Below are 19,335 nucleotides of genomic sequence, written 5' to 3' on the forward strand. Positions count from 1 at the left end.
CCAAGTGAACTCACTGTGCCCCTTTGTACCTGGCAGGGCGAGATCGGGGAGCCTGGCCAGAAGGGCAGCAAGGGTGACAAAGGGGAGCAGGTGAGTGGGGTGGACGTCGTCGTAGCTGCTTCCCTGGAGGAGCATGGTTATGTTGTGTGGCTTGCTGGAAACAGAAAACAATATCATTTTAATTTCTTTCTGTCATTGCTTCATCATCTCCTTCGCTTCATCAAATACCCACGTGATGTAAAAAAAGAGTGCGTGCCTGAAGTGTGAGCCTCCAGCTCCCAGGAACACATTGAGATGTTTTCATGTCACCCATGTACTGTGTAAATATCTGTGAAACATTAGCAGCCCTTGCCATTAAAGTTGGGTGTTCAGCTGTAGTTCCTTTTCTAGTTGCTTGCAGCACAGTGAAGCACCCTTTATGTGCTGCTCAGAGCCTGAGGAAGATAAGTTACACGTAAGTATCTAGATAGAACTGAGTGGTGTGATATGGCTTTGGTGGAGGAACAATGCGTTTGGACGTGTCTGCTGTGCCATTGGCACCAGGGCTGAGGGCTGCTGGTGTGTCTGGGAAGGCTTGACCCTGTCCTCCCTCTCTGTTTTGAGAATTAATGCACGTTTAATGGAGGCTGTGTTGAAGGGCATTGCCTTTTCCAGGTGAGTTTTTTTAGTCTGTGCTCCTAATGCTGACGCTGCACTTCTGTTTCGTGACAGGGTCCACCAGGTCCTACCGGCCCGCAGGGTCCAATCGGTCAGCCTGGCCCAGCTGTGAGTATTGTCCCCTGTTAGCAGAAATCTCCTTTTTTACCATAAAATCTCCTGGGAAGCACTGCTGATGCCCAACACATGAGCAGGGCATTGCTGCTGGCTGCAGCAGGAGGTGGTGGGGATGGGGCTTTGTTTCTGCCTCGTGTCTTTGCTAAGCTGTGTTAGACCCTTTCCTCGTAGGGTGCCGATGGAGAGCCAGGTCCCAGAGGACAGCAAGGCCTCTTTGGTCAGAAAGGTGATGAAGGACCCCGAGGTTTCCCTGGTCCCCCCGGCCCAGTGGGCTTGCAGGTAATTTGCAGCATCAAGGGAGGGCTTAGGGTAATGAAAGCTGGGGCTCCACCTGAGATGTTCACAGCTAACACTCATCCCCTCCACCTCCCCAGGGCTTGCCTGGACCGCCTGGTGAGAAGGGAGAAACGGGTGACGTTGGGCAAATGGTAAGATGCTTTCATACTTCTTTTTTCATCACTGACAGACATTGCTCCGAGAAATGTGTCTTAAATTTGTCTCCCCTTTCTCTCAGGGCCCGCCAGGCCCACCTGGACCCAGAGGTCCATCTGGACCACCGGGAGCAGATGGTCCACAGGGTCCTTCTGGGGGAATAGGAAATCCTGGTGCAGTAGGAGAGAAGGTAAAGGATCCAGACAAACCTGATTGAAGCCCGCAGGAGTTTGCTACAACGCTTATGCAGGTGCTTTGCTACGTCAGCAGAAGACTCCACACCCTGCAGAAATATAACTGTGATTGCCTTCTTTTCCCCTCTGCAGGGTGAACCTGGTGAATCCGGTGAGCCTGGTCTTCCCGGCGAGGTTGGCCTCCCGGTAAGTATGCTACGGGGTGGTTCTTGCTCTGATGGAGAAGAGCTTTTCTTCAGTGGTGTCCCCTGAGGAACTGGTTTTGAAGGGATGTCAGGCATGGATGTGGATGGGGCTGCAGGGACTGAACCAGCCATGTCCTTGGTTTGGGTATCGGGTGACACATCGCCGTGTTACTGGGTATTTATAGTATAACGTTTAGTCACCGAATATGGGCTACCCACGACTGAACAACATGAACACCATTTAATCTTTGTGGGAAGGGACTGCTAAATCATGTCCTCATGTTTTGAGATACAGAGCTGCTTTCTCAGAATTGATTAAAGGATAATTAGAGATCAGTAAGTTGTTTTCCTGGATAATAGAAACACCCTTTTTCCTTTACAGGGTCCTAAAGGTGAAAGAGGTGAAAAGGGTGAAGCAGGTCCCTCTGGTGCTGCTGGTCCACCTGGCCCCAAAGGTCCACCAGGCGATGACGGTCCCAAAGGCAGCCCTGTAAGTACACCCTCCTGTCCAAGCAGTGCTTCCTTGTCTTGCCTAGCAGAGATTTCTGCAGGAAAAGATGTTTTCCAGAGATTTTTGTGGAAATTTGAAATAGTTTACTAGCCAGAGAATTGTTCCTCTAATGATATGTGATATTAGTCCCCTTCTTTAGGGTGCTAATGAGGAAAAGACCCAGGTGTACACATCTTCCAGCAATATGTGAATTATTAGTCCTTTTTGCAGGCTATCAGAAAACTCACCCCTATGGCGAGGGCCTGCAGTAGGTTTACTTTGCGCTTGAGCTTATGTATTGCCACCGTCCTCCACACCAGAGCGAAGCTTCCAAAGTAGCGTAGAGCAGATTTATGTGAATTTGGGAGTTGTACCTCTAGGGTCAGATCCCTGCTGATGATAATTGCTGTACCTCTGTTGAAGCCAGGAGAGCTATACTGATTTATACCAGATGACAGTGGTACAGTATTTATCTTGCCGGTTTCTTTGATGCTTGCTGGCTGAAGAAATTTATTATGCGATAAGCAAAGATGGCATGAAACAGCAGAGGAGGCAGGGGAGTTAGTCATCTCTCTTAACAGATGGGTTTTGGGGATATCACATTATCGGTTGAAGCCTATTGTCTGAACGCTGGTCTCAGAATCATTTGAAGTACACAATAGATATTGTATGGAGAAGAATGGTGAAGTGTTTTAGTCATTAAATGCTTTGAGAGGATCTTCATGTGAAAAATGTTACACATCATGTAGTAAGCAAAAGCAAAATCTTCTAATCTGCACATTCCCCAAAGCTGCGAGGATTTCGCTGTCGCTTGTCCAATGTGTTTATGAAAAACTAGATGAAACTCCCAGCGTTGCCTCAGGAACTTTGCGTAGTCTGGATGCAGACCTGAACTGATGGCTGTGACAGGATGAAATTACTGAAGATGCAAAGATGGGATGTGATATCTGGGATTGTGTTTGAGGGTAGGGAATTGGGGTTTTGCTCCGTAGGGTGACTCCCCGCGTTGTCGCTGGGGTAGCAGGCAGTAGTGCTCTGTAATTCTCCAGATGCAATCTCTCTGACTTGGGTATGTCCTCCTTCTCTCTTTGCAGGGTCCAGTTGGTTTCCCTGGTGACCCTGGTCCTCCTGGAGAACCTGGTCCAGCTGTAAGTGTTTGTCTCACGGAAGGGCAGATCCCCTTCTGTGGTTCCTCCTCTTGGTTTAGTGAAATATGACTGTGTGCCATTCATTCACCAGCAGCTCTTCTGGCATTTACTCTTCCTTTACTTGGGAAAGAGTAGGAAGTCCCACCATGAGACTGTTTGCCTGACCGTGCTACAGCCTTTGGGGCAGTAGCTATCCGAATGCTGCTATCCATAGTATTGGACACAGGACGTTTGCTGTTGCCAGTGTTCTCAATGGGAGATGGGAAGGGATGGTGCCCGGTGACATGAAGACCAGCTGAACCACATCTGCTGCTGCTAACACTCTGCTCAACTCTATTCATACCCTAAATATGCCTGCTTGTTTCTTTCTTCTTCCTTTTTAGGGTCAAGATGGTCCCCCTGGTGACAAAGGTGATGATGGCGAACCTGGACAGACTGTGAGTAACTGGATAGAAGAGATCTGTTCCCCATCAGTCCCCACGGTTTCTGTGTGCAGGTCTAAGGACTTCTAACACAGAAGGACATACAGCGTCTGATTCCCACCAGCTTCTGCTGCACTGGTCCCCTCATGCCTGTCCCTCCTGTCTGTGTCAGCCTGGCTGCTGCCATCTATCCAGGCTGCTCAGCAATACATCCTGAAAGCAAAAATTAACTTATGGAAAAACAAAATCCAAGTCTTTCATTTTAACTTTGCTGTGCCTTATGGTATTTCATGGTGGGAAGGGATAAAACAAGATACCACCTGCACCCCGAGGAGGTGTTGGGAGTTGTACTGGCTGCCCACGCCTCGGCTTAGCACAAACTCTAGATCTCGACTCGAGTTTTACATGTTTGCTCCTCCTTCCCGTGTCTCGTGGTGCAGTTATGGGTTGTTCTCCTCCCCTCTCCATCTAGGGTTCCCCTGGTCCCACGGGAGAGCCAGGCCCCTCCGGACCCCCAGGAAAAAGGGTAAGCTGATTGTTCAGGAGTATTTTTCCAAACGTATTTGTATTGACTTTTTGAAACTAATGTTATTACTAGGTCTACAGTAAATGCAAGGCAGTAGTGTGTAAAATAAATAATAATGAATTTATGTGCCATCCACAGCCATTGGAAATTGATGGGAAGTTGTCAACAGAATCCCATGGATTTTTCTGAGATTTTAACACTCAAAAGAAAATACAAGTATGAGGTGCTCCTGCTCTTCTTGCACTGCTGGCAGAGCCCAGGGATTCATTTAGCAAGAAGCTAATTTAAAAAGCTTTTCAGAGATATTTGTCTCCATTTTGTCTTCTTCCCTGGGGCTGTAGCATCATTTTGCTAATTCCAATAGACCATTTCAGATCAGCGTGGTCTAATTGCGTTTTGCGTCTATTTTGTGCTTTCTCTAGGGCCCTCCTGGTCCAGCTGGTCCCGAAGGAAGGCAAGGGGAGAAAGGAGCCAAGGTAAGAGCTGAATGGGATTTCACTTCTACTCTGTCCTTTGAACGCCAAAAGGATCATCCTCTGACAACGCTGGTGTTTGAAAGACAGTGATTTGATTTTTCTGTGTGTTACAACAAATTAGCCTGAATTTGGGGCTGTTGGCCTCAAAGCTAAGCTTATGTTTCATCTTTTAACAAACTCTGTGGAGATAATTAGGGCTTGGTAAGGTCATGGGAATGTTTTTCTTGTTTTGAAATGACAAAGTGCCATATTTGGCAATTTAATGTGTTGTAAATAATATGACGTGTACAGCCCTACGTCCTTTCCCAGGGCAAACACAGCATTATTGGACCATCATTGGTGAGGGTGGTGGGGAAATGTAGAGTGGGATTGCAAATTATAGATCCAATTGTTGCGGCAGCCGCAGGAACGCTGATGGCAGAGGATGTCCTCTGCTAGCTCATCTCCCAGGACCTAACCCAGGAAAGCTTTCTGCTCTGGAGAGCTCACAGCCAAAGGGCGGTTCCTGCTGGAAATCAGCAGAAATAGGCAAGGCTGAAAAGTGAAGGAGTTTGGGGACTTGTCCTCCATGCGTAAGGGGTAGGGAGCAGTAGGAAAATCAACAAAGTTTTACATGCTTTGCATAGACCTGCATTCACCTTGTGACATCCTGGTAGCAGCCACAGCGTATTTGAGAAGATCGTTTGATGCCCCAATGCAAATTAAACCATGCTGCCTCTTGCATCTAGGGTGAAGCTGGTTTGGAAGGACCTCCTGGGAAGACTGGCCCAATTGGTCCCCAAGGTGCTCCAGGGAAGCCTGGCCCTGATGGCCTTCGAGGGATTCCTGGTCCAGTCGTGAGTATTCTCAAACTGAGCAAAGTCTGAGAGAGCTTGTGGCAGGGTTGTTCCTGGTGCTTTACCGTAACCCATCTGCCTTGGAAGATGCCTTTGTCCCAGTGTAGCGTTCAGTCTATGCTTAAATGCCTGACGGCAGATAAAACATATTTAGTGGAAATAATATAACAGTGAATATCATCTTCCAACATGTTTTATTTGAGTCTTGGGTCTGCTCACCCCCTTTCCATGAGTGAGAGTTTCCATGACCTCCAAAGTCCCTTTTCCAGTAGAGATTTGAGCATGAAAGGAACATAAATCCTTTTGCCTTTACTATCTGTGAGAAGCCAGGGCAAATGTTCCATGGCAGAGGGACCAGATGAGGATGGGTGAATAATCAGAATAATCCCAGCTGGGAGCACTGCTGTCATGAATGATTGTTTTGAGGGAATTGCACTGTGTTACAGGGTGAACAAGGTCTCCCGGGATCCCCTGGCCCAGATGGTCCTCCAGGCCCAATGGTATGTCCAGACTATCAAATTCCATGAGTTCTTGAAATGGGTGAATACATTTTACATGAATTCATTCTCTCTTTTGTTTTCCCCCCTGTCTCCCAAAGGGCCCGCCAGGTTTGCCTGGTCTTAAAGGAGACTCTGGTCCTAAAGGGGAGAAGGTGAGAATGGCACACGTGATCTCGCTGCATGACCTGATGCCCATGTCCGGGTGTGGGGGGAAAAAAATGTCATCGTAGAGGGGTCCTGCAGCTGGCAGGACAAGGCTGAGGAGTGCCACCAGCCCCACATGCATGCTCTCATACTCTGGAAGCACTGGACATATCTTTAGAGGAGAGATGGAGAGTTGTGAGTGTGCCTCAAGGGATGAACCGGGTTGTGCTGTGGGTGAGCGTGTGCTACTGCCCGTCTGGATCCAAGACCAGGTTTCCCATCCCAATATCACCAGCACTGATGACGACGAGGTGATGCAGAGGAGCTGAATCGCATTCCACTACGTCAGCCCTTGCAGACCACAGCAGCTCTAGTTGTTGGGGCTGCCTGGATACAGGCGCTTTAGCAGAGGGCGTAGGAAGGTGCAGACACCTGGCTTGCTTTAGGGCATGATTCTCAATCTTGTAGAACTTTATGTAATATATGTTAGTGCACAAAATGAGCAGGTGCTCCAGTGCAGCAGTTGTTCTTCTATATTTGTAGCATTTTCTGTTGCAAAAAGCTAGTGCTTTGCTCCGCTCCGCCACTTCCAGGTGTCAGGGCAGGCTACAAATTCCTATCACCTTGCTTAGATATTTGGGTTTGTATCTAGAAATGTCTTTGCTGGGTAGCTTTGGTGTTCAGTTGCCTCCAGCAAGAGATCATAATTAACATCTGCTGTTTTCCCCTAGGGTCATCCAGGTTTAATTGGTCTTATTGGACCGCCAGGAGAGCAGGGGGAAAAGGGTGACAGAGGTCTCCCAGGCCCCCAGGGCTCAGCAGGGCCCAAAGGAGAGCAGGTAAATATTCCCTAAGACCTTAATTAAATGTGCTTTTGAGCTGTGGGGTTTGCTGACCTTGAGCAGGTACGGCATAGCAGAGATGGTCAACCTCGGCAGGAGGCTCTTGCTAATTTTTGAGGAATATTTTCTGTATTAATGTAGTTTATTCTGCATGTGAAACGTAGAGATGCTCCAAAATGATCCATTTTAGTGGAAAGCAGATTCTCAAGGGTCATGTGAAAAGAGTTGAACAGATTTGGAGGGATGGTAACATTAAATATGCATCTAGAGGACCGATTTTTAAAACTGTGTGCCTAGATGAGATATGAGGCTCCCAGGTCATGCACATGCTTAAAAGCCAGTTAAAGCTCCAGATTTGAACAGAGTTCTCCAAAACCGGGTGGTCATCTGTGAGCAGATGTTAGTTGTGTAGTTATAGGCCAGCATCGCTGCATGCAAATCAATGTTGTTCTGCTTTTATTTTTCAGGGTATCACAGGTCCTTCTGGACCAATCGGACCTCCAGGGCCACCAGGATTACCGGTATGTGACAAGTAATTATCTCTTTAATTCCTCAGGAGCTACACAGCCCTTCTGGGGTCACCTCGGTGCTCCCAGATACCCAGCTCAGTCCTCCTGGCCTGACCTCGTGTGAGGATGCTGATGGGAATGGGGGTTGCCCAGCTGAGCCCATTATAAACACTTTAATGAGTTACAGGAATGTACTGGGGGGCAACACGTGAGCTGAGAGATGGGCACAGGGGACACGGCGTAATCGAGGCAGGGAAACGAGCCCACCCTGTTTCTCTCCCCCTTTCTTTTGGATTATCTACAATCACGTGGTGATTTCTTGCACTTTTTGCTATTTGCATTTTTTGTTTTCACTGGGTGCCCAAAGGCTGTAGCCTGCACCCTTGGGTGACCAACATTTTGCTATTGCTGGGTGTTCTTAGCATGCAGCCAGGATCAGCCCCGGGTTACGGTAATCACACAGCAGCTTTTCCAGTCCCCATCCGGGCAGGAGTGTGGAGCGCTGACACAGATTGGTCTGACACAAATGCTTTTTGTATGTTGGCAAATGAAAGCAACACTGAACTCAAGTGGATGTGAAAAATGGAAACAGAAAGGAAGTGAATGAAAAAAAACCACCTTGATAACACTATGGTGTCTCTCTCTAAGGAGAGACTGACTTCTCTGCTAGGAAACGTACTGACTCCTTTCTGTATTTTTCTCTATGCAGGGTCCACCTGGTCCCAAAGGTGCTAAAGGATCTTCAGTGAGTATAGACGTTGTTAAGCGAAGAGGCTGAGGAGCTCTTATTAAGTGCATAACCTGCTGCGACTCCTCCACATCAGTGGCATTAAGGCAATTAGCCAAAGATGACTGTAGCAAATGCAGCCTTTTCAGGCTGTCTAAGCCCAGAAATTATAATTGGGAAAGGTTTCTGTTGCACACACTGTACTTCATTGAACATCCGTGCAGCAAAGATCACAAGGAGGAATCCAGTGCATAGTCCTTAGGAGAAAACCTACTGCTGTAAAGCAGAGGGTCTTAAAAATAGACTGTGAAGCGGGAGGTGGCAAGCTGAAAAGCGAAGAACTCGGTGAGAAATGCGACACTGAAGCAAGCTTCATGTTACAGATCTCCTGTGCAGGCAGCTAAAAATTCCTCTTGGGCAACTTCCTAATGTCTTTTCCCCGTGCAGAATTCAATGTTTTATTAATTTTAAGATTTTATTTGATTTATAAACTGTTGAATTGATTGGGAGAGTTAACGTTTTCATGCATTGGAACATCCTTCTTTTTCCGAGGGAAGCCTAAGCAAAATTTGACTGTTTAACTCCAAGCGTTTGACTGATCTTTTCTTTTACCTAAGCATCGAAAATAACCAAAATAAACATTTTCTTGGAGGGGTGCAAGGAGACTCCTCTTGTGTGCCTGAAGGGACAGGAGGAAAGTTTTTGCCACGAGAGACTATTAAAAGAAATTATGTTTGGGATGTGATGTAAGTGACAAGTGCTTTTTCCTGGCTCATATGTTTTTCCCTTGTTTTTCCACCCAGGGTCCAACAGGTCCAAAGGGTGAATCGGGTCTTCCTGGGCCCCCAGGCCCTCCTGTAAGTAGAACCCATTACCTGGTGTGAAATGAGGTTCAGATTTAATGGGTGTTGTAATGTTAGGATGTGGAAGATTTCTGGACAAAGATGCAGCATATCGGGAGTCCTAGCAATGGATTGGCATCTCTTAGAGATGCTGGGGAAGAAAGCAGGATGTGAAGGGAGAAGTTACTAATGAGAGGATGACAAGAGAAGATGGACCCAATGTTCAAGCCTGATGGCCAGGGTTTTTATCAGTACCATCATGGGTGTTTTACATGTCTAGTGTGTATCTTGTCATGCTGCTTCTCAGCGCTGGTGGCTGCTTTGGCCAACTCTTCTGTCTCTTCCCTACTGCCAATGCAATGAGAAGTTGAATCTTCTTTCCCCACAAATCAGGGTCCTCCTGGAGAAGTCATCCAGCCACTGCCCATCCAGTCTTCCAAGAGGACCAGGCGAAACATTGACGCCAGCCAGCTGGTGGACGATGGAAATGGCGACAACTACATGGACTATGCAGATGGCATGGAGGAAATTTTTGGCTCGCTGAATTCCTTGAAACTGGAAATTGAGCAAATGAAGCATCCATTGGGCACTCAACATAACCCAGCACGTACCTGCAAGGATCTGCAGCTCTGTCACCCTGATTTCCCAGACGGTGTGTCCTGGGACAGAGAGGGTGTGGGGAAAACACTGTGGGTTTCCCAGCTCCACGCAATGAATACAAACGAGTGCAGGAAGAGAAGTAATTTGGGGAGTCCCTGGCCCTGGTGCCCCATGAGGAATATGGCTGACAAAGAAGGAATATGTAGAGAAGAGTTGGACTTAGATGATCGTTGGAGGTCTCTTCCAACTGAAATATTCTAAGAATGGGGATATATGATGAAAAATAGCTATTCCTGTAAGGTTCCACTGTATTATGTGGAATCAACACATAACCAATTTTCCAAAAAATACATATAAATAGTAGCCTATGACAGAGATGAAACGTCCCTGGTAGGATGGTTGCTGAAGTGCCCATCGTCCTTCCTTCTCAGTGCTGATTCTTTCTTCCTTTCTCTTCCCTCTCATGCATCCAGGTGAATACTGGGTTGATCCTAACCAAGGATGTTCCAGGGACTCTTTCAAAGTTTACTGTAATTTCACAGCTGGTGGAGAGACTTGCATCTTCCCTGATAAGAAATCTGAAGGAGTAAGTTTATGCAACTTTTTTTTTTCCCCCCTCTCCTCTGTATCATGATGATAAGAGATTGTTTCCTAGTATGAATATTCATAGACAGTCAATTTCAGGAGAAGTGAACAATAGCAAGCAAGGATTAAAGATCCAGAACATTTCTTTGTTACGCAACATTGGCTTCTAAAATAATAAGAAATAAGTTTACAAAGAGAATTTCTTTGAGTAAGTCAGATTTAAACTGTGATTTGGGACAAGTCTTTGCTGACTTTCCAGGCATAATAAATGCTAATACCTTAATTTTTTTACTTTGCTTTACAAAGGCAGAAGTGTGTGTTGGCACAGGAACTGTGGCTCCCCATGAGCTTCATTTAACTCATTCCTTGTCTTCCCTCCTGCAGCCGGGCTGCCACTCTGCTGTCCGCATGCATAAGCACCACTGATTCCTCTACTCTTACTGTGTCTTCAGCCAGAGCAGATAAATGTTTATCTCCTGTCATTTTTCCTGGTGTTTCTTGTGGGTAAATGATCCTAAATGATTGCAACTAGCCTTACTGCTCTTCCTGGCACCGATGCACAAGGTTGATTAAGTTATTTGTGTAATGATGTGCTTAGCTCAACCATACTCATAATTTTTGTCCTGCACCCATGCACTCTGTTTTCTGGAGCTGCTCTCCCTGATGCCTGGGGACCAGCTCTTGCACTGGCCAAGCAGAAACTCTTGCAAAGTGGCCTGGGGGAGCGCTCTCGGTGTCACAGTTGGGCTCCAGCTGGGTTAAGGTGCAGACAAAGCTGTTCAGTGAAAGACGTTTGCTTGCTGAATTTCATCCACCAGAAATATGTGCCAGCACAGGACAAATAACATGCAACATAAATCTTCCTTGAGTTTTTATTAGGGCTGTTTAAATAGGAGATGGGTTTCTTCTCCTTTGCGTTAACTTGCCATGGCTCTCCTCAAAATGTTGACAGCTAAAAAAGCGGAGTTTGCCTGTGATCTTACAGTTGCTCAGACTCTTGTGTCACTGACTCTGCGAGTGGCTCTTTGGCCCCATCTTGTCCACCGTGGAGCTGCTCTTCTGACTGCTGTGATGCTCCTCAAATGCAAATTGTGCTACACGTTTGCAATACTGTCGTAAATAAGAAAAAGCTCCAGCTGGCTCTTTTTCCATGTAGAGGAATGAAAACAGCTACCACACCAGCATTAAGTATTGGCCGAGTGGTTTTATTATAAGCCACAGCAGAGTTTAAGCCATATCCCCTTTCAGTCCATCCTTAACCCAGCAGAAACACACTGACTTGCTTTATGGTTCACGTACTGGAAAGGAAAGGACGATCCCAAGACTCCTGCATATAACTTGGCCGTTGTTTTTGGAGAGATTTACAGCAGAAGTGAGGGAGCTTGTGGGAGGGTGAGGGAGCAGACAGCAGCCACGCTCCTTCCTTGTGCTCTGACTCAAAAAAAAAAAAAAAAAAAAAAAAAAAAAAAAAGATTCAGCTGCTTAGACAGGGCTGTCATAAAGGATGCTCCGACAGCTCATTTCTTGTCAAGGTCACCCCCTGCATCACTCCAGGTAGTTGGAGCTCCATCATGTGTGATGGTCCAGCACCGACTGCGGAGGATGCACTGCCTGTGCCGCACCTTATTGCTGCACAGACACAGGAGGCAGGCAGAGGCTTTTCCTTAATCACATTCTTTGCCTTTCCCAGCCCTACAGCATCTGGATTTGGCGTTGGAGCGACAGCAGCCTTTTCCGTTATCAGCATTGCTTTTCCACCTCAGCCTTCCCATGAAGATCAATGCATCTTTTACCATTGATATTTCCTTTTTTCCTCTTATCTTTTATCTCTCCTGCCGATAGACTGCACTGCTGGTTTTGCACCCAAAGTATCTAGGAGGCAGAGATCATTAGCCCTTAGCAAAGGAGGCTGGTGCCAAGGCAGCGCTGGGCACCCGGAGCAGCACCGCGCCGTCCCGTTCTGCTTGAGAGGCTGCTGGCACCTTAGGGCTCTGCCGACTGGTCTTGTTAATGGTCTATAAAGATTAAGAAAACATTTTAAAGGAAGTTGGACAGTTTCAATAAGACATGCAGACTCTGCTTGTGGAACTGAATGTAACTTTTTTTATTTCTTTTTTTTTTTTTTTTCTTCTTTCTCCCTTTCCTCCTTGCCGTCCACAAACTAGGCTAGAATTACTTCTTGGCCAAAGGAAAACCCAGGCTCCTGGTTCAGTGAATTCAAGCGCGGTAAACTGGTAAGATGCATCTTGGTGCTTTCTGTTTTCTTTAACCCGTGTCGTATTTTACAGAGTAAAATGGCTCGTTGGCCCAAAGAACAGCCTTCCACATGGTATAGTCAATACAAGCGGGGGTCTTTGGTAAGTGGCTAACCTTGGCCCTCTAGTCTGAATCAGAGCACGTCACCTGCTTTGGTATGGCCAGACCTGTTGCACTCTGCATGCTGGACTAATAACCATTACAAGTCACAGTAAAAACATTTAAGGTGGAATACTGAAAAAGAAACAAAACCCGATGGGGACGCTTTTTTTCCAGTCTACTTGACTGGAAACCTAGGAGCAGCTAATGAGCTTTCCCCTGCGCTAGAAGGGGACACGCTGATGTGCTGGGGGACCCTGCAGAGCTGGAGCTGTTGCAGGTCTGTCTCCGCAGAGCACTGCAGGAGGGCTGCATCCTGCAAGGAGGGCTTTTGCTGTCTCCTAAGCAGTTCCCATTCCAGCAAGGGCAAACTGGGTGTCCCCGTGCTGCTGTTCCCCAGCAGCGCAGCCTTATCCTGAGAGCCAAGAAGACCCCTAACGTGATGCTTCAGCCCGGAGCTGGGCACGGTGCTGTCACAGCCCGTGCTTGCTGGTACCCAGGCTGAGGTGGTGAGTCTGTAGATCTCTGGTCTGGGGCAGGTTTTCCCCAAAGGGTGGATTTTGTCTCCCACGCTGGAGATGAGCCACATCGGGGGCTCCCGTGCCACCCCCGCAGCTTGGGAGACATGAAGTCATTGGTTTAAAGAAAGATTTTCAAGCCACGTGCGTCTGCCAAGCCTGGCGGACAGGAATTTGACTTAGTCACAATTAAGGATTTTTTCAAGCGAGAACAACTGTTGTAAGGTCAAACAGTGTTTGATGTCAGCAAGCAAGCAAGACAGCAACACATAAAACAGAGAAAAAGCGCTGGTATTTTGTCCTGTAACAGGACATTCACGTTGTGGATAGATTGCTCCCACAGAGCCTGAGCCCTGGTCAGGGATGTCAGAGCAGCAACTGATTAGTTTAAGCCAGGTCTCCTTAAGCAACAGAAATCTCCTGCCTGTGTATCAATTCTCGTAGGATTAGCGGGATGCAGGTAATGAGCTCAGTCAAATCAGGAGGATTAGGGAGGAAGGAAACACTCAGCGGATAAAACTGACCTGCCCCTGAAAGCAGGAGATGCTCTGACGTACCGCACTCAGCTGCCTCGTGCAGTCATCCTCTCCCCAGGGCAGAGGTTTCTTGCAGTGCCCCAAACTTCCACCTTAAAAGGCAAACAACAAAGAAAATCGCCGCGTTGTTTTCCTAAGCCGCATTTCATCGCCACTAAACACGTTTTGCTCTGATTCTGCCCACAAGAAGGATATGGCTTCTGCAGCTTTTCTGCGTTATCGAGTAAGGCCGCAAAGCCAAGGCTTCAGCCTCGTAGCTCCTTGGAGGGCAACTACTCATAGCTTAATTACAGACCACTTCATCAGTTAATATTATGAGTACCTCTGTTTCTCCATCTTCTCTGCTCCCCCCGTCCCCCCAGTCTGTTTATCAGCTGTGTTAGAGGCTGAATTGCCAACCTAGAGCTTAGGCCCCATTTTTTCTAAATAGGAATTTCAGTGCTACTCGGAGCCCTTTGTTCCATCTTTCTGTGTTGCTATTTTCTTGCTTTTTTACCTGTCCTGCATTTTCTGTTTGGAAAAAAACCACCAGCACGTAGAAGACCTGCCTAAGCAAACCACAAAACTGTTAAACACACAAGCCACAAAAGTAAAGTTTGATTTTTTTTTTTTTTATTTTATTTTATTTTTAAATACCTCTCATTTTGCCCCAGTCAATACTTGGAACCATGAGATTGGTAAATTGGGGAGACATTTGCCTGGATCCAAGATCAGTTGAAATCTGTGTGTAGATGGGCGGGATGAATGAGTTTGAGTTCCCCCCTGGGTGCAGCGTTGCTGCTCTTACTCCATGGAGAATGTCCCTAGTGTCTTTCCATGCAGCCTGAGCACGGTGTCTGGGGGGGCTGAGCCCCTGGGGATCCCCAAAGCCGAGGGGAAGATTTCCACCTGGCTGCTCAGCGCTGCCGAGAATGTGGGGGGCTCCGTATGAATCTCAGCGCTTGCACGAGGTACGCAGCCGTGAAGATGCTTGCCTTTCCTCAGGGATATCTAAAGTAAGAAGGACATAGTAAATATGAAATACAAAGAAACTGTCTTGTTTTGATGCTTCTGCACTGTCATTAATCAATGACACAGAGTACTTGGAGCTGATTTCTTACCATTTCTTAGGATGCAGCCAAACAGCATTTAGAGGGATAAAAGGGTTGCAGATGTTTTCTTCTGGACTCTGCTTTCCTTCTCTGTGTGTTACACACAATTCCCAGCAGCTCTAACAAGGCCTGCCACCCATCCTGTCCTGTTATCCCTCATAGCCATATGGCATCTGCTACAGGGAAATACTACCACAGAGAAAATAGGAAAGGATCGATTTTTGCAAAACCGTGTTCCCATGAGCAGGCCTTATGCACACAACCAGTTCCCAGTGGCTCCAGTTGCAAAGCTGGGACAGGTCTTCATGCAATCTGCAGAGGCAGAACAGTAACTGAGACCCCGTAACAAGCAGGTAGGTTCCCAAACCAAGCACTGATTTGAAATAAGAACAAATAAGAGAAGCGGGTCCTGCATATCAGTAGTGCCGTGTGTCATTGGGTGTGTGCCAAGTAGTCAGCATTATTGTGTCCCCTTCCTTCCACGTCCTGGTGGTTTTCTGGCAGCTCTCCTCCTGGCATGCGTGGCTCTCTCATGGTCAGTCATATTTAACTCTCAGGAGGACAGTGCAACGGTATCCTGACAACCGGTTGGTATATTTATTTATTTTTATTATCTTTTTACTCGTGATTTTATTGTCTGGTTATGAATCTCTTCTACTGTTTGCAGCTTGCACCGATGTTTCGTGGTACCTCGAAGAACACTACGCTGTTTGCGTGCCTGTATTTTTCTCCTGGTCATTTCTAAAGAAACCCACTGTCCATAGAGGACAGTAACCAGCAGCAGCTCTGGTAGCATGGCCATGGCTGGAGATGCCCCCTGAAGTACAATTAGTTTATACATGCAAACTAGCTGTCCCGCTGTGCATTTGCTTCCTTGGTGGGGTATGAGAGAAAGTCCCAGAAAGTCCTGAATCCCCTAGGTGCTGAAGTGGATTTCAATAAATGGTGTTTTGCAGAAATATATTTCTAGATACCGTTCTCCGAGGGAGAAAAGGAGCCTGATGTGCGGAGTGGAGCAAATCCCTGTGCCAGTGCAGCTCTGTTTCATGACATGCCCTAAGGGCAGCAAATGCGTTTTCCCTTTAACTGAGCATAGCCTTGCTGACCAGGGCAGCACGGAGTCCTTATCAGCGTGAACAGGATTGCGGCAGATTAAGCGCAAAGATTGCTTAAAAGCCAGTGCATTGGTGCCCAGGAAAAATGAACGGGAAATACCCCAGTGTGTGCAGAACAAAATACCCACAGCAGTCAGAAAATCATGTCAAACAGGACAGAAAAGTAAAGCCCCAAACCCTTACAGAAATCTGCTTTCTCTTCTCTTCAAAAGCTGGAGAAGTATGTTCAGTATTGGCTTAAACTTGAGACATATATCCCTAAATTTGCTTAGCACTGCACCTCTTTGCAACCAGGGCTGAAACCCCCCTTCCTTTCTCCTCTTACCCTGCATTAGCCTTATTTTTTTAGCTCACAACCAGCAGGAGAAATAAACTGCCCTTGGTAGCCATGCCCTGGCCGCAGGAGAACCAGAGCAGCCCCGTGCCCGTAGCGTGGCAGGAGCAGTGTCTGCACCCCAGTGGGGTGGTGAGACTGAGCCCCATGCACAGGATAATAAAGATGGGTGAGACTGGTGGTCCTCAGAGCCCCCCAAACGTGTTGCATTGCCCCTCACTGCCCAGTGTTTCCCCTTCTCCACTTCTCATAGCTCTCCTACGTGGATTCGGACGGGAACCCCATCGGAGTGGTGCAGATGACTTTCCTCCGGCTCCTGAGCGCCTCGGCCCACCAGAACATCACCTACAACTGCTACCAGTCCGTAGCCTGGCACGACGCCACCACCGACAGCTACGACAAGGCCATCCGCTTCCTGGGCTCCAACGATGAGGAGATGTCCTACGACAACAACCCCTACATCCGAGCCGCCCTCGACGGCTGCGCGGTACGTGGGCAGAGCTGGTCTCGGCCAGTCCCTGCAAAAGGGGTCTGTGCTGGAGGTGTTTGTCCCCCTCCCCTGGTTGTCCAGCACTGTCTGCTTTGGAGCAAATTGCCTCCAAATTTCCTATGCCTGTTGATGTAGTTGGTTTGAGGGTTGTCACCAGCCTGGGAGACGTCGAGCTTGCTCTTCCCTATGCTGGGAATACACGATTCCACTCAAGGTCAGGGGAGGCTGCAGCACCTCTGGGAACCAGATTAATCTGCTTTATTGCTGGCTTTGCGTAAAGGAAGGGACCTGCCTAAAAATACCAGTTGCTTTTAGATGTCCCCCCTCGCCTTTGCTCTTACTCTGTTTATTCATATGGGGAGAGGTGAGTCACGAGACCTAGTTGTGTGTGAGTTTTGCAGGCTTTGATAATAATTTTTTTAACTGCTTTCAGGAGACGTTGGAGGCAAAGCATTAAGGCTTTGGCATTGGGTTGGTTGGGGTTTTTTTGCGGCACACTGCTGCGTGCAGCCCCAGGAGGGCTCTGGGCTGTGCTGGTCATGGGGGTGCCCCAGCTCCAGCCCAGCGTCCCCTGAGCTGCCAGAAGAGCCCCAGCACAGCACTTGGGTTTGCTTTGTGCTTGCAAGCCCCTGCTCCTCACAGGGAGCTGCCTCTGCCCTTGGGAAAGGACAAACCAAAGCAAGGTCTGACTCTGTGTAGCCAGATGAGATGATGCTACGGGATGCAGGAGACAGATGTTTGCATCCTTGCTTGCATTTCAAATGCAACCTTTAGCATCTTCCTCTCTAGCTCTGTTCCCCATGACTTTTTTGCCCAGAGTGCAGAAGCAGGCGTTGCACTGCAGCCCTCCTCACGCAGCCCACACTGCTCTTCACCTTCGCTTTGGCCGCGAGCAACCGCCAGAGTTTCCAAAGGGGCCCAGCGTCCTCCCTTTGCTTCTGCCTCTTTCTGTTGGATGCCTGACTCGGGATTGAGCTCTGAAAAATCTGCCCTTAGGAGCTAAAAATTTGGCAAAGCAGGTGCTGCTTGCATTTAATTTGAGACCCAGCTTGCTGGTGCAAAAGCATGCATAATTCTCACCCTCTGCAACTGCAGTACTTGAAGCCTACGGGATGGAAAGATTGAGATGTTTGACAGAAAAAGCCCTCCACATAATTTGAGATGATGAAAGTGGTTCTGTTCTGGCACACACACGTTTTTTACTATAGGAGCAATGAGAAAAATCAGATTAGAATCACTTCTTTTAACACTCTTGCAGAGAGGGAAAGGGCATCCATCCCGCTTCTGGAAACACTCAGAAGCCACGTGGGGAAGTTTATCCTCAAGTACTTCGTATCTCCTGCTAACACAGTGTGTCCTTGGTAAAAAAAGTGCATTCTCTTCCCTTTCCCTTCTTAAGTCTCAGGGATGCTGCAAGATGACACGTTGCACATTTTAAGGCAGATGTGCTTGCTGAAAACCCTTTTTGTTTAAGTAATTTGGCGCCGGTGCCCTGCATTCCTCTCCCTAACGAGGGATATTTGCATGGAAAGAGGGCTGTAGCTCCTTTGAGTTTATTTGCTTGGTTGCTTTTCACAGGCGGCTGTTAGCACAGCCAGTCTCAGTGTTGCACATAAACGACTGTGGCAAGAACTAAAGCAGCAGGAGCAACAGGCACCCGCGGTGCGGGAGCACCAGGAGAGGCTGAACGAGCCCCGGTGCGATGGTGGGGCACAGAGCCCTCATCTGGCTCAGAGTTTTGGGCATCACGTCCAAACTGGCGTGCCCCAGTCCTTCCTCTCTGCTAGAGATGTTCCTGCAGGCTACAAAAAGGAGGTAAAATATGCCAAGGGAGCTTATTGCACCCTTGCAGAAAGAGGCTCTGCATCTCCTGTACTTCTGTACCGTCTCTGGTACCCCAGTAGGTCATCCTTCCTGAACCACAGGCAGGATATTTAAGATTGAGCCCTACTATGTGAAAAATGAGGTTGGGCTGCCTGATAGAGCGTTGCCGCAGAGGTCCTGGTAGGACCCATGCTCCGGCCGTGATGGAGGCTGCTGCTGGCGCCAGCGGATCTCCAGGACTAATGTTCAGGCCGTTATTTGAATGTGTTTTTCCTGATCTTACAGCCCTTTCTCAGTAGCTGTGATATAGCCTATTCTTCTGAGACACACAAATCAGAGGGTAAGGTAGAGCCAAAAGCTGCTCCATAAATTCGCTTGTTTGTGCAGCTTTGTATGCCCTCGGGTGCACTTCTGCTCCTCTAATAATTATTTATATTTCAGAAATAACTGTATGGCTACCAGGCACGATAAAAAGACAACATCACCTTGTGAATTCCATCAAACTTTAAATGTGATCTTTTCGGTAGCGCTTGGGTAATAGTCAAACTAATATATTCAAATTAAATCGCTCGCATTTGCTCAACAACCCCAGCGTGTCCTCGGGGAGGCAAAACAACTATACCACAGCCACAACAATTTTACCAGGCTCCTGTTCCAGCTCTGAGATGTGCTGACAGCAGAGTTGGTGTCTTTTGATCTGCGTGGCAGCAGCTACTTGTGCTCCAAAGTCTGGGCTCAGGACAGTCATCTCCCAGGGGTTTGCTCCGTGGTCACCATCCCACTTGAGAGCATGTCTGCTAAATCTGCAGGGTAAATGCGTGTTTGGGTGCTGGGTGCCTC

General features: G+C 47.8%; 1 protein-coding gene across 1 annotated transcript in view; it reads left to right on the plus strand.

The window, feature by feature from the left end:
- COL5A1 (collagen type V alpha 1 chain) overlaps positions 1-19,335 on the plus strand; it is a 181,551-nt gene that overhangs the window by 159,309 nt on the left and 2,907 nt on the right. The window contains 22 exon segments of the mRNA XM_050907940.1: positions 37-90; positions 712-765; positions 946-1,053; positions 1,149-1,202; positions 1,289-1,396; positions 1,533-1,586; positions 1,968-2,075; positions 3,170-3,223; positions 3,607-3,660; positions 4,118-4,171; positions 4,594-4,647; positions 5,376-5,483; positions 5,930-5,983; positions 6,082-6,135; positions 6,859-6,966; positions 7,437-7,490; positions 8,188-8,223; positions 9,009-9,062; positions 9,441-9,699; positions 10,121-10,233; positions 12,521-12,589; positions 16,435-16,668. Of these exon segments, the coding sequence (XP_050763897.1) occupies positions 37-90; positions 712-765; positions 946-1,053; positions 1,149-1,202; positions 1,289-1,396; positions 1,533-1,586; positions 1,968-2,075; positions 3,170-3,223; positions 3,607-3,660; positions 4,118-4,171; positions 4,594-4,647; positions 5,376-5,483; positions 5,930-5,983; positions 6,082-6,135; positions 6,859-6,966; positions 7,437-7,490; positions 8,188-8,223; positions 9,009-9,062; positions 9,441-9,699; positions 10,121-10,233; positions 12,521-12,589; positions 16,435-16,668 (1,899 nt within the window).

The sequence above is a fragment of the Gymnogyps californianus genome, chromosome 18 (genome assembly GCF_018139145.2).
Source record: "Gymnogyps californianus isolate 813 chromosome 18, ASM1813914v2, whole genome shotgun sequence".
In the NCBI taxonomy this organism is placed as follows: domain Eukaryota; kingdom Metazoa; phylum Chordata; class Aves; order Accipitriformes; family Cathartidae; genus Gymnogyps; species Gymnogyps californianus.